The sequence below is a fragment of the Arachis duranensis genome, chromosome 9 (assembly GCF_000817695.3).
Source record: "Arachis duranensis cultivar V14167 chromosome 9, aradu.V14167.gnm2.J7QH, whole genome shotgun sequence".
In the NCBI taxonomy this organism is placed as follows: Eukaryota; Viridiplantae; Streptophyta; class Magnoliopsida; order Fabales; family Fabaceae; genus Arachis; species Arachis duranensis.
This window is the reverse complement of record NC_029780.3, coordinates 55,585,837-55,599,786: the sequence shown is the minus strand read 5'-3', so window position 1 is coordinate 55,599,786 and position 13,950 is coordinate 55,585,837. Positions and strand designations below refer to the sequence as shown.

At 41.8% G+C, this 13,950-nt stretch overlaps 1 protein-coding gene across 1 annotated transcript; it reads left to right on the top strand.

Annotated features, from left to right (window-relative positions):
* Positions 1-505: 505 nt before the first annotated feature.
* LOC127741556 (uncharacterized) lies at positions 506-4,133 on the top strand. The gene is made up of 5 exons (XM_052254282.1): positions 506-1,088; positions 1,386-1,633; positions 2,371-2,518; positions 3,445-3,560; positions 4,122-4,133. Exons 1-5 carry the CDS (start codon positions 506-508, stop codon positions 4,131-4,133), a joined length of 1,107 nt encoding a protein of 368 aa, XP_052110242.1.
* The last annotated feature ends 9,817 nt before the right edge of the window (positions 4,134-13,950 follow it).

The following is a 13,950-nucleotide window of genomic DNA, read 5'->3' as shown; positions in this document are numbered from 1 at the left end:
TATAAGGCGGGCTCAGCGTCGGTTAGTCCTTTCTGAGGATGAATCTGAAACGTCATTTAAGGAAGAAACAAGCTCCCTTTCTACTGATTTGGTTAATTTACAAACAGAGAACATGGTAGCTCCCAGGAGGATTACTCTCCAAGAAGCAGGAGCTCTGGACTTTACACTAACACCTTTCCAAGCGCGTCATCCAAATCCGGGTGTAGATATTGAACTGAAAACTGCACTAATCAATCTACTGCCGAAGTTTCATGGCTTACCTGCTCAAGAGCCTCTCAAGCACCTCAGGGATTTTTACACATCCTGTTCTACTGTTAGGTGTAATGGTGCAATTGAGACTTCTATTCTGCTGGCCGCTTTCCCATTTTCTCTTGAGGGAAAGGTGAGGGAGTGGTACTACACTCAACCTGAAGCAGTTGTCACTAACTGTGACATACTTCGAAGAGAATTCCTAGAAAAATACTTTCCAGCTGAAGTTACTAATAGACTGAGGAAAGAAATTTCAATGATTATTCAAGGCGAATCAGAGACTCTTTACGAGTATTGGGAGCGCTTCAATAATCTCCTAGATGTGTGCCCCCACCACATGATTGACAAGTTGGTGTTGATCAGCTACTTCACACAAGGCATGAAACCTCAGGACAAGACTACATTAGATGGTGCGAGTAACGGTTCTCTGAAAAAGTACAAGACCACAGAAGAAGCATGGCAACTGATCGCCGACTTAGCTGAGTCCGCTCAGAATCACAAGCACAACAGGAATAACCACCCCAAGGTTGTGGCAGAGGTTTCCTCTGGCAATGAGAATAATGCTCTCACACAATCAATATGTGAGATGACCAACCTACTGAAGGAGATACATCTAGGCCAACAACAATCTCAACCTCTTTCACCACAACATAGTCAACAACTGGTTCCTCAGAGAGTATGTGGAATATGCACTGATTATAATAATTACACTGATGAATGTCCACAACTCCAACATGAAGACAACACCGTGGCAGCTATTCACAATTTCTATGACTGCCCGAATCAAGGATACTATCAACAAGGCGGCAACTATAACCAAGGTGGGAACTTTAACCAAGGTTGGAGGGACAACTATAACAGAGGAGGCAGAGACAGCCAAGGAAATCAGAGGTGGAATAATAACAACAATCAGCAGAATCGGTATCAGCAGAATCCTACCTATCAATAGCAGAACCAGAACCAGGCTTACAGAGCACCTCATCTAAAACAGTCCCAAGCATCTCAGCAGACTCCTCAAATCACTTACCCCTCTTCATCTTCCAATGATGAGCTACTACACTCTATTGATCATAGACAGAAGACCATGGAGAACAATATTACTTCTACTTTAAATGGTCTGAACTCTACCTTGCAAGCTCTCGTCTCACAGATTGGATCACTGAATAACTCCAACAACCAGCCTTCAAGCTCCAGTGGAATTCCTTCTCAACCCTTATCCAACCCCAAGGGTGGCATCAATGCCATCACCTTGAGGTCCAGAACCACACTGCAAGAGAGGAATCTTGAGGATCCAAGCCAACTAGAATACGCCTCAGCTGAGGACATGCTTGAAGTGGAGGATGTTGAAAAGGAAGATGAAGTACAAGACACGGTTGAAGAAGAAGTAACTCAACCAGAGAATGGCGCACCAGAAGGAGCTAAAGCTACCAATGACGTTACCCCTATCCCATTTCCACAACTTGCAAGAAAGCCCAGAAAGCAGATGGAACTTGACCCAAAAATGGTAGAAATATTCAAAAAGGTTGAGGTAACTGTTCCCCTTTTTTATGTCATTCAGCAAGTACCTAAATATGCAAAGTTTCTAAAAGATTTGTGCATACATAAGGATAGGATTAATGAATTAGAAACTATTCCTTTAGGTAGTTCTATATCTGCATTGATGGGAGATATACCTGAAAAATGTAGCGATCCAGGTCCATGCATGGTTAACTGTACCATTGGGGATGTAATATTTTCTGACTGCATGTGTGATTTAGGAGCGTGCGTGAGTATTATGCCTTTTTCTATATATAATGCCTTGAGGCTCCCTCCTTTAAAAAGGTCATCAGCTCATTTTGTGTTAGCAGATAAAAGAATTATTACAGTAGTTGGAATTGCTGAGGACGTGCTAGTGAGCATTAAGGGGCTCACATTTGCCATTGACTTCTATATCTTGGAGATGCCCAAAATGACTCAGGAAAGTCGTCATCCATCTTGCTCGGAAGATCATTCCTGAAGACCTCAAAGTTCAAGTTGGATGCATTCTCAGGAACCTATTCTTTTGAGATAGACGGCTGAGCAGTGAGCTTCAATCTGAATGAGGCTATGTAGCATCCTCTAGAAGATAATTCCATCTTCCAGTGCGACATAATTGATGAGACAGTGGTTACAGTTCACCAGGAAGCAGTAGAAGAGATACACATGGAGCAAGGTCCATGTGTGGGGAACCCCTCTGAATACAATGAGGACATTATGCCATCATCACTGGCTCCCGACGATCCAGTGCCCAGTCAGGAGCAAAAATTGAAGTTAAAACCCCTTCCATCCCACCTCAAGTATGCTTACCTTGAGGACAATCAGAGCTCCCAGTTATCATTGGAAAGGAACTCACAGCCCAGTAGGAGGAGCAATTGCTTAGTATGCTGCGAAGACACAAGAAAGCAATTGAGTGGAGCTTGGCGGATATAGTAGGAATCGGCCCTCAAGTTTGTGAGCACAGGATATTTTTAGAAGAGGGAGCAAGGCCTGTTCGCCAACCCCAAAGAAGACTGAATCCCACCATCTTGGAGGTCGTCAAGAAGGAAGTGACCAGACTACTGGAAGCAAATATCATCTACCCCATCTCAGATAGCAAATGGGTCAGCCCAGTGCAAGTGGTGTCCAAGAAGTCTAGAGTCACAACAGTAAAGAATGAGTAAGGAGAGCTCACAGCAATTAGAGTGCAGAATTCCTGGAGGGTGTGCATTGACTACAGGCGCCTCAACCAAGCCACTCGTAAGGATCATTACCCTTTTCCATTTACTGATCAAATGCTTGATCGCCTGTCAGGTAAATCGCATTACTGCTTTTTAGATGGTTACGCAGGCTATTTTCAGATTCATATAGCTCCTGAAGATCAGGAAAAGACTACTTTCACATGTCCCTTTGGAACTTATGCTTACAAGAGAATGCCTTTTGGCTTATCCAATACACCAGCTACTTTCCAAAGGTGCATGATGAGTCTTTTCTCTGATCTCATTGAAAATTGTATGGAAGTTTTTATGGATGATTTTAGCGTATACAGTGATTCCTTTAGCCTTTGCTTGGATAGTTTATCTAGAGTATTAGAGAAGTATGTTAGATCAAACCTTGTTTTAAATTTTGAAAAGTGTCATTTTATGGTCAAACAAGGTATTGTTCTAGGACATGTTGTCTCTAATACTGGTATTTCTGTAGATCCAGCAAAGGTAAATGTCATTTCTAGTCTGCCTTACCCCTCTTCTGTGAGGGAAGTCCGTTCGTTCCGTGGTCATGCAGGTTTCTATCGGAGATTTATCAAGGACTTTAGTAAGGTAGCTTTACCTTTATCTAGACTACTACAGAAGGATGTTGAGTTTGAGCTAAGTGAGGACTGGATGGAAGCATTTGATAAGCTGAAGATCGCCTTGACTCAAGCTCCAATTGTGTGAGGACCAGACTGGAGTTAGCCCTTTGAGATTATGTGTGACGCCTCCAACCATGCTGTAGGAGCGGCACTGGCCCAGCGCGCAGGTAAGGACCTTTTCGTAATTCCATATGCTTCGAAGACCTTAGACGCTGCTCAGTCTAATTACACTACCACTGAAAAAGAGCTTTTAGCTATTGTTTTTGCTCTGGATAAATTCCGAGCCTATTTACTTGGCACTAAAGTGGTAGTGTACTCAGACCATGCAGCCCTTAAATATTTGTTAGCTAAAAAAGAGTCTAAACCAAGGCTGATACGTTGGATAATCTTACTGTAAGAATTTGATTTAGAAATTAAGGATAGGAGTGGTAACCAGAATTTAGTGGCGGACCACTTGAGTCGCCTTGAGCACATTAAGGATGACTCCACTCCTATCAATGATGTTTTCCCTTTGATAGCTTGCATGCAGTATCTGAAGTAGTTCCTTGGTATGCACCTGTAGCTAATTATCTAGTTAGTCATACCTTCCCTCCCAATTTTACTAAGCATTAGCGGGACAAGCTGAAAAGCGAGTCCAAATATTATATTTGGGATGATCCATATTTATGGAGGTATGGTGCTGACCAGATAATTAGAAGATGTGTGCCTCAATCAGAATTCCAGTCCATTTTAGAGGCCTGCCACTCCTCTGAGAGTGGTGGACATTTTGGCCCTCAAAGAACAGCTAAAAAAATTTTAGATTGTGGATTCTGATGGCCTACTCTTTTTAAAGATGATTGGTGCACGAAATCACAATCACACTTTTGCAATTCCGCACAACTAACCAGCAAGTGCACTGGGTCGTCCAAGTAATACCTTACGTGAGTAAGGGTCGATCCCACGGAGATTGTCGACTTGAAGCAAGCTATGGTTATCTTGTAACTCTTAGTCAGGATATCAACAATTCTAAGATTTAATTGTAAAAAGTAAAAGAACATGAAATAAATACTTGTTTTGCAGTATTGGAGAACAGGTTGAGGTTTTGGAGATGCTATATCTTTTGAATCTCTACTTTCCTACTGTCTTCTTCTTCATGCATGCAAGGCTCCTTCCATGGCAAGCTGTATGTTGGGTTTCACCGTTGTCAATGGCTACCTCCCATCATCTCAGTGAAAATGTTCAACGCATGCTGTCACCGCACGGCTAATCATTTGTCGGTTCTCGATCATGTCGGAATAGAATCCAGTGATTCTTTTGCGTCTATCACTAACGCCCAACACTCGCGAGTTTGAAGCTCGTCACAGTCATTCAATCCTCGAATCCTACTCGGAATACCACAGACAAGGTTTAGACTTTTCGGATTCTCAAGAATGGCCGCCAATGGGTTCTAGCTTATACCATGAAGATTTTGCTTAAGGAATCCAAGAGATACACACTCAAACGAAGGTAGAATGGAGGTGGTTGTCAGACACATGTTCATCGGTGAGAATGGTGATGAGTGTCACGGATCATCACATTCATCAGGTTGAAGAACAAGTGGTATCTTAGAATAGAAGCAAGCGTGATTGAATGAAAAACAGTAGTAATTGCATTAATCCATCAAGACACAGCAGAGCTCCTCACCCTCAACCATGGGGTTTAGAGACTCATGCCGTAGAAGATACAATATGAAACGTGTAATGTGTCATGAGATGAAGATACAATAGCAAAAAGTCCTATTTATAGTGAACTAATGACCTAGGGTTTACAAGAATGAGTAAATGACGTAAAAATCCACTTCCGGGGTCCACTTGGTGTGTGCTTGGGCTGAGCATTGAAGCTTTCATGTGTAGAGACTTTTTCTGGAGTTAAACGCCAGCTTTTGTGCCAGTTTGGGCGTTTAACTCCAACTTTTGTGCCAGTTCCGGCGTTAAACGCCGGAAATTCTGAAGCTGATTTGGAATGCCAGTTTGGGCCATCAATCCTTGGACAAAGTATGGACTATTATATATTTCTGAAAAGCCCAGGATGTCTACTTTCTAAGGCAATTAAGAGTGCGCCAATTGGGCTTCCGTAGCTCCAGAAAATCGACTTCGAGTGCAGGGAGGTCAGAATCCAACAGCATCTGTAGTCCTTTTTCAGCCTCTGAATCAGATTTTTGCTCAGGTCCCTCAATTTCAGCCAGAAAATACCTGAAATCACAGAAAAATACACAAAATCATAGTAAAGTCTAGAAAAGTGAATTTTAATTAAAACTAAAAAAAATATAATAAAAACTAACTAAAATGTACTAAAAACATACTAAAAACAGTGCCAAAAGGCGTATAAATTATCCCCTCATCACAACACCAAACTTAAATTGTTTCTTGTTCCCAAGCAACTGAAAATCAAATAGGATAAAAAGAAGAGAACATACTATAGACTCCAAAATATCAATGAAACTTAGCTCCAATTAGATGAGCGGGACCAGTAGCTTTTTGCCTCTGAACAGTTTTGACATCTCACTTTATCCTTTGAAGTTTAGAATGATTGGCATCTATAGGGACTCAGAATTCAGATAGTGTTATTGATTCTCCTAGTTAAGTATGTTGATTCTTGAACACAGCTACTTTATGAGTCTTGGCCGTGGCCCAAAGCACTTTGTTTTCCAATATTATCACCAGATACATACATGCCACAGACACATAACTAGGTGAACCTTTTCAGATTGTGACTCAGCTTTGCTAGAGTCCCCAATTAGAGGTGTCCAGGGTTCTTAAGCACACTCTTTTTGCTTTGGATCATGACTTTAACCGCTCAGTCTCAAGCTTTTCACTTGACACCTTCACGCCACAAGCACATGGTTAGGGACAACTTTGTTTAGCCGCTTAGGCCAGGATTTAATTCCTTTAGGCCCTCCTATCCACTGATGCTCAAAGCCTTGGATCCTTTTTAGTATCCTTGCCTTTTGGTTTTAAGGGCTATTGGCTTTTTCTGCTTGCTCTTTTTTTTTGTATTCACTGCTTTTTCTTGCTTCAAGAATTGTCACCACATCAAACTAATTCAACTAGTTTCAAAGATGAATTCGAAATCCTGTACTTCTTGTTCTTTTGTGATTAAAGCATTTTTCATTTAACAGAGGTGATGGATTCATAGGATATTCATAGCTTAAAGACATGAACTTTAAATTTTATTAATCATGGAATAAGAACAAGACTCAAAAATAAATATAAGATAAGACCAATAGTAATAGAAAACAGAAAATTAAAAATAGAAATTTAAATGACTCTAAAATAAATTCCTAATGATAAAGGTTATCACAGAGTTAGGACTCAACAATCTTGATTTTGAGAAGTGGATGCTCCCTCAACTAGTGGGGTGTTTGACCCTTCAAGGGAGAGCTTCTAGCGCTTCAGCTCCTGTAGCTCATGCCCCTGCTTCTCTTGTTCCTTCAGCAATTTGCAGAGCATGCAGTTTTGATTCTGCTGTTCTTCCTTAATTTGTTCCATAGCTTCTTGCAGCTTGGCAACAGATGCTTCTAGGCGGGCCCAGTAGTCAAATTCGGGAAGTTCAGGGAGGAATTCCTGCGCCCTCCTTTTGATAGAGTTATCTTGCATTTGTCCTTCCATTGACTTCTTGGTGGTTGGATGTTCAATTGGTATGAATTCATCTACTCCCATCCTCACCCCAACATCTTTACATAGCAAAGAGATTAAGCTTGGGTAAGCCAGTTTGGCTTCAGTGGAGTTCTTGTTTGCAATTGTGTAAATCTCACAAGAAATCAGATGATGAATCTCCACTTCTTTTCCCAGCATAATGCAATGAATCATCACTGCTCTCTTGACAGTAACCTCAGAACAGTTACTAGTGGGCAATATAGAACGCCCAATGAAGTCTAGTCAACCTCTTGCAACTGGTTTGAGATCTCCCCTCTTGAGTTGGTTTGGGACACCTTTTGAATTGGTTGTCCACTTAGTTCCAGGGAGGCATACGTCCTGTAGAACTTGATCCAACCCCTTATCTGCTCTTACCATTCTCCTATTAAAGGATTCAGGATCATCTTGTAGTTGAGGCAGTTTGAAGACCTCTCTTATTTTGTCCAGATGGAAGTAAATAGTTCTCCCTCTGACCATGGTTCTGTAGGTATAGAAAGCAGTTCCAATCATTCTCTGCTTATTGTCAGCCACAGATTTGAGTAGAATTTCTGAACCATGTTTCTTCCAACCTTTGTCTCAGGATTGGCTAGAATTTCCCATCCTCTATTTTGAATTTGCTCTTAGACCTCCAGATATTCATCTTCTTTCAGATCGAATTTAACTTCCGGGATCACTGACCTTAGACCCATTATTTTGTGGTAATGGTCTGCATGTTCTTTGGTTAAGAACCTCTCTTGACTCCAAAGATTCTTTGGAGTATTCTCTTTCTTGCCTCTTGAATTGGTTTGTTTCCTTTGGGAGCCATGGTCTTGTTGAGCCTTAGCTTAGTGATCACGGAAAAGCACACCAAACTTAGAGGTTTGTTTGCCCTCAAGCAAAAGAAAGAAAATGGGAGAGAGAGGAGGAGAAGCAAATTCGAATGGTGAAGAGAGGGGGATGGCCGAATGTGTATTTATAAGGGAGGGGGAGGGATTTCGAGAGTTTTGAAAGAGATTTGAGAAGATATGGAAAGAATTTGAGAAAATACTTGAGTTTTTGAAGAAGATTTGGAAAGGATTTGAAAGAGATTTGAGAAATAATTTAGAAAATTGTTGGATTTTTGAAATTTGAGGGTGAATGATGAAAATTTGTAACATGTTTATGTAAAAAATTATGGGTCAAAACATGAAAGTGTGAAAAAATTTGAAGTGGAAAGCAAAATCTCCTTCCCCTGCCTTTCTGGCGTTAAACGCCCAGAATGGTATCCATTCTGGCATTTAACGCCGAATTGTTGGCCATTATGGGCGTTTAACGCCCAGCGAGGCACCCTGGCTGGCGTTAAACGCCAGAAACCCCTTTATCACTGGGTGTTTTGCTGAACGCCCAAGATGCTGCAATTCTGGCGTTAAACGCCTAGAATGGTGCCCATTATGGCGTTGAACGCCCAAAATGGTGCCTTTACTGGCGTTAAACGCCCAGAATGGTATCCATTCTGGTGTTTAACGCCCAGAGTGCCCTTTACTAGCGTTTTCTTGCCAGCAAGCTCCTGTTCTCTGCTTTTTTCACTGAATCCTTCTGTAACTCTGCGAATTCCTTCAATTTCGATGATCAACCTTGAAGAATATGTATCAAGCTTTTATTAAATAAAACAGATAACCTGCTAATGACTGGGTTACCTCCCAGCAAGCGCTTCATTATTGTCTTTAGCTGGACCTTTACCGAGACTCATTCAAGCCTCAGTTTTGAGCATTCCGATCCTCTGTCCATTAACAATGAACTTTTTGTCAGAATCAATATTCTGAAGCTCAACATATCCATATGGTGACACTCCTGTAATCACATATGGGCCCCTCCATCGGGATTTCAGTTTTCCTGGGAATAGTCTGAGCCTAGAGTTGAAGAGCAGAACTTTTTGTCCTAGCTCAAAGACTCTGGATGACAACTTCTTGTCATGCCACTTTTTTGCCTTTTCCTTATAAATTTTTACATTTTTAAAGGCACTGAGTCTGAATTCCTCTAGCTCATTTAGCTGGAGCAATCTTTTTTCACCAGCTAACATAGCATCCAGGTTTAGGAATCTGGTTGCCCAGTAGGCTTTATGTTCCAGTTCCAAGGGCAGATGACAGGCCTTGCCATACACAAGTTGGTGTGGAGAGGTTCCTATAGGAGTCTTGAATGCTGTTCTGTATGCCCACAGAGCATCATCCAAGCTCTTTGCCCAATCCTTCTACGGGCAATTACAGTCCATTCCAGGATTCTTTTTAGCTCTCTATTAGAGACTTCAGCTTGCCCATTTGTCTGTGGATGATACGGAGTTGCTACTTTGTGACTAATTCCATATCAGACCATAGCAGAGTACAACTGTTTATTGCAGAAATGAGCGCCCCCATCACTGATTAGTACTCTGGGAACACCAAACCTGCTGAAGATGTGTTTCTGGAGGAATTTCAGCACGGTCTTGGTATCATTATTGGGTGTGGCAATTGCTTCTACCCATTTAGATACATAGTCTACTGCCACCAGAATATAAGTGTTTGAGTATGATGGTGGGAAGGGACCCATGAAGTCAATACCCCATACATCAAATAAATTCAATCTCTAAGATCCCTTGTTGAGGCATGGCATAACCATGAGGCAAGTTACCAGCTCTTTGGCAACTGTCACAGTTACGCACAAACTCTCGGGCATCCCTATAGAGAGTAGGCCAGTAGAAGCCACATTGGAGGACGTTAGTGGCTGTTCGCTCACTTCCGAAATGTCCCCCATACTGTGATCCATGGCAATGCCATAGGATCCTTTGTGCTTTCTCTCTAGGTACACATCTGCGGATCATTCCGTCTGTACATCTCTTAAAGAGATATGGCTCATCCCATAGGTAGTACTTGGCATCTAAATTAATTTGTTTCTTTGCACCCTGCTGTACTCTTGGGGTATGAACCTCACAGCTTTATAGTTTCCAATGTCTGCAAATCATGGTGCTTCCTGAATGGCAAAGAGTTGCTCATATGGAAAGGTCTCAGAGATCTCAGTAGAGGGGAGGGACACCCCAGCTACTGGTTCTATCCGGGACAAGTGATCAGCTACCTCGTTCTTTGTCCCTTTTCTGTCTCTTATTTCTATATCAAACTCTTGCAGAAGCAACACCCATCTTATGAGCCTGGGTTTTGAATCCTGCTTTGTGAGTAAGTATTTAAGAGCAGCATGGTCAGTGTACACAATCACTTTTGATCCTACTAAATAGGATCTAAACTTGTCAATGGCATAAACCATTGCAAGTAACTCTTTTTCTATGGTTGTGTAATTCTTCTGTGCATCATTTAGAACACGGCTAGCATAATAAATGATGTGCAGAAGCTTGTTGTGCCTCTGTCCCAACACTGCACCAATAGCATGGTCCCTGGCATCACACATTAGATCGAATGGTAATGTCCAGTCTGGTGCAGAGATGACTGGTGCTGTGACCAGCTTGGCTTTCAGGGTCTCAAATGCCTGCAGACACTCTGTGTCAAACACAAATTGTGTGTCAGCAGCTAGCAGGTTGCTTAGAGGTTTTGCAATTTTTGAAAAATCCTTTATAAACCTTCTGTAGAATCCTGCATGCCCCAGAAAGCTTCTGATTGCCTTAACATTGGCAGGTGGTGGTAATTTTTCAATTACTTCTACCTTTGCTTAATCCACCTCTATTCCCTTGCTTGAAATTTTGTGCCCAAGGACAATTCCTTCAGTCACCATAAAGTGACATTTCTCCCAGTTTAAGACCAGGTTAGTCTCTTGGCACCTTTTCAGGACAAGTGCTAGATAATCAAGACAGGAGCTGAATGAGTCTCCAAATACTGAGAAGTCATCCATAAAGACTTCCAGGAACTTCTCTACCATATCAGAGAAGATGGATAGCATGCACCTCTGAAAAGTTGCAGGTGCATTGCATAGACCAAAAGGTATTCTTCTGTAAGCAAATACGCCAGAAGGACAGGTGAATGCTGTTTTCTCTTGATCTTGAGGGTCCACTGCAATTTGATTGTAGCCTGAATAGCCATCCAAAAAGTAGTAATAATCATGACCTGCTAGTCTTTCTAGCATCTGGTCTATGAATGGTAAACGAAAATGATCCTTTCTGGTGGCTGTATTGAGCCTTCTCTAGTCAATACACATACACCAACCTGTAATTGTTCTTGTAGGAACCAGTTCATTCTTTTTATTATGAACCACTATCATGCCTCCCTTCTTGGGGATAACTTGAACAGGGCTCACCCAGGGGCTATGAGAAATAGGATAAATAATCCCAGCCTCTAGTAACTTAGTGACCTCTTTCTGCACCACCTCCTTCATGGCTGGATTTAGCCGCCTTTGTGGTTGAACCACTGGCTTGGAATTATCCTCCAATAGGATCTTGTGCATGCATCTTGCTGGGCTAATGCCCTTAAGATCACTTATGGACCATCCAAGAGCTGTCTTGTGTGTCCTTAGCACTTGAATTAGTGCTTCCTCTTTCTGTGAATTTAAAGCAGAGCTTATGATCACTGGAAAAGTGTCACCTTCTCCCAGAAATGCATACTTCAGGGATGGTGGTAGTGGTTTGAGCTCAGGTTTGGGAGGCTTATCCTCTTCCTGAGGAATTTTCAGAGGTTCTTTTATTTTCTCTGGTTCCTCCTGATCAGGCTGAACATCTTTAAAGATGTCCTCTAGCTCTGATTCGAGACTCTCAGTCATATTGATCTCTTCCACCAAAGAGTCAATAACATCAGCGCTCATGCAGTCATTTGATGTGTCTGGATGCTGCATAGCTTTGACAGCATTCAACTTGAACTCATCCTCATTGACTCTCAGGGTCACTTCCCCTTTTGGTACATCAATAAGAGTGCGTCCAGTTACTAGGAAAGGTCTTCCTAGGATGAGAGTTGTACTCTTGTGCTCTTCCATTTCCAACACTACAAAGTCAGTGGGAAAGGCAAATGGCCCAACCTTGACAATCATGTCTTCAATTATGCCTGATGGATATTTAATGGAGCCATCAGCAAGTTGGAGACATATCTGGGTTGGTTTGACTTCTTCAGTCAACCCAAACTTTCTAATAGTGGTTGCAGGTATCAGGTTGATACTTGCTCCAAGGTCACATAGGGCTGTCTTGGTACAAGCACCTTCTAATGTGCATGGTATCATAAAGCTTCCTGGATCTTGAAGCTTCTCTGGTAAGCTTTTCAGAATGACTGCACTGCATTCTTCAGTGAGAAACACCTTTTCAGTTTCTTTCCAATCCTTCTTATGACTTAAGATCTCTTTCATGAACTTAGCATAAGAGGGTATTTGCTCAAGTGCCTCTAAAAACAGAATTTTTATTTCAAGAGTCCTGAGATAGTCTGCAAAGAGGGCAAATTGTTTATCCTGTTCCACTTGGCAGAGTTTCTGAGGATAAGGCATCTTGGCTTTATATTCTTCAACCTTAGTTGCTGCAGGTTTATTCCTTACAGAGGTGGTTGGAGAAGCCTTCTTAGAGGGGTTACTATCAGCACTCTCAGGTGTCTGATTCCTCATTGGCATTTGAATGCTAGGACTGGGTGCAGGATGGGCGTTTAACGCCAGCTTTCCACCCTTTTCCAGCGTTTGAACGCCAGAACTGGGCAAGGAATGGGCGTTTAACGCCAACTTTTCCCCTTTTCTGGCGTTTGAACGACAGAAGTATTCCTCTTTGGGCTCTTACTGTCCTCAGAGGGATTTTGGGCAGTGGTTTGGTTATCCTCTGTCAGTTGTTCCTTTCATGGATTTTTGCCACTTTGAGCAGTGTTATTTAATGTCTTCCCACTCCTTAGTTGAACTGCTTGGCATTCTTCTGTTATCTGTTTAGATAGCTGCTATCTTGTCTGATTCAATTGTGCTTCCATATTCTGGTTAGCATTTTTAATTTCTTGGAGCATCTCTTTAAACTCTGCTAATTGTTTTGTCATCAGGAGTAATTGTTGATTAAGTTCAACAATCTGTTCTTGAGGATTAGGATCAATAGTTACTGCCATAGCTTCTTCTTTTATAGAGGACTCACTGGTTGAGTATAGATGTTGATTTCTAGCAACCGTATCTATGAGCTCTTGAGCCTCTTCGATCGTCTTCCTCATGTGTATAGATCCACCAGCTGAGTGGTCTAAAGACATCTGAGCTTTTTCTGTAAGCCCATAGTAGAAGATGTCTAACTGTACCCACTCTGAAAATATTTCAGAGGGGCATTTCCTTAGCATACTTCTATACCTCTCCCAGGCATTATAAAGGGATTCATTATCCTCTTGTTTAAAGCCTTGGATGTCCAGTCTTAGCTGTGTCATCCTTTTTGGAGGGTTAAATTGATTTAGGAATTTGTCTGATAACTGTCTCCATGTTTTTATGCTTGCTGTGGGTTGGTTATTCAACCACCTCTTAGCTTGATCTTTCATAGCAAATGAAAACATTAACAATCTGTAGACATTCTGATCCACTTCTTTATCACGTACTGTGTCAGCAATTTGTAAGAACTGTGCCAGAAACTCAGTAGGTTCTTCCTGTGGAAGACCGGAATACTGGCAATTTTGCTGCACCATGATAATGAGTTGAGGATTTAGCTCAAAGCTGCTTGCTTTAATGGGAGGTATACAGATGCTACTCCCATATGCAGCTGTAATGGGGTTAGCATATGACCCCAGAGTCCTTCTGGACTGCTCAATTTCACTTAGGTCCATGATGGAGAAAGGGAAATGATGTGGA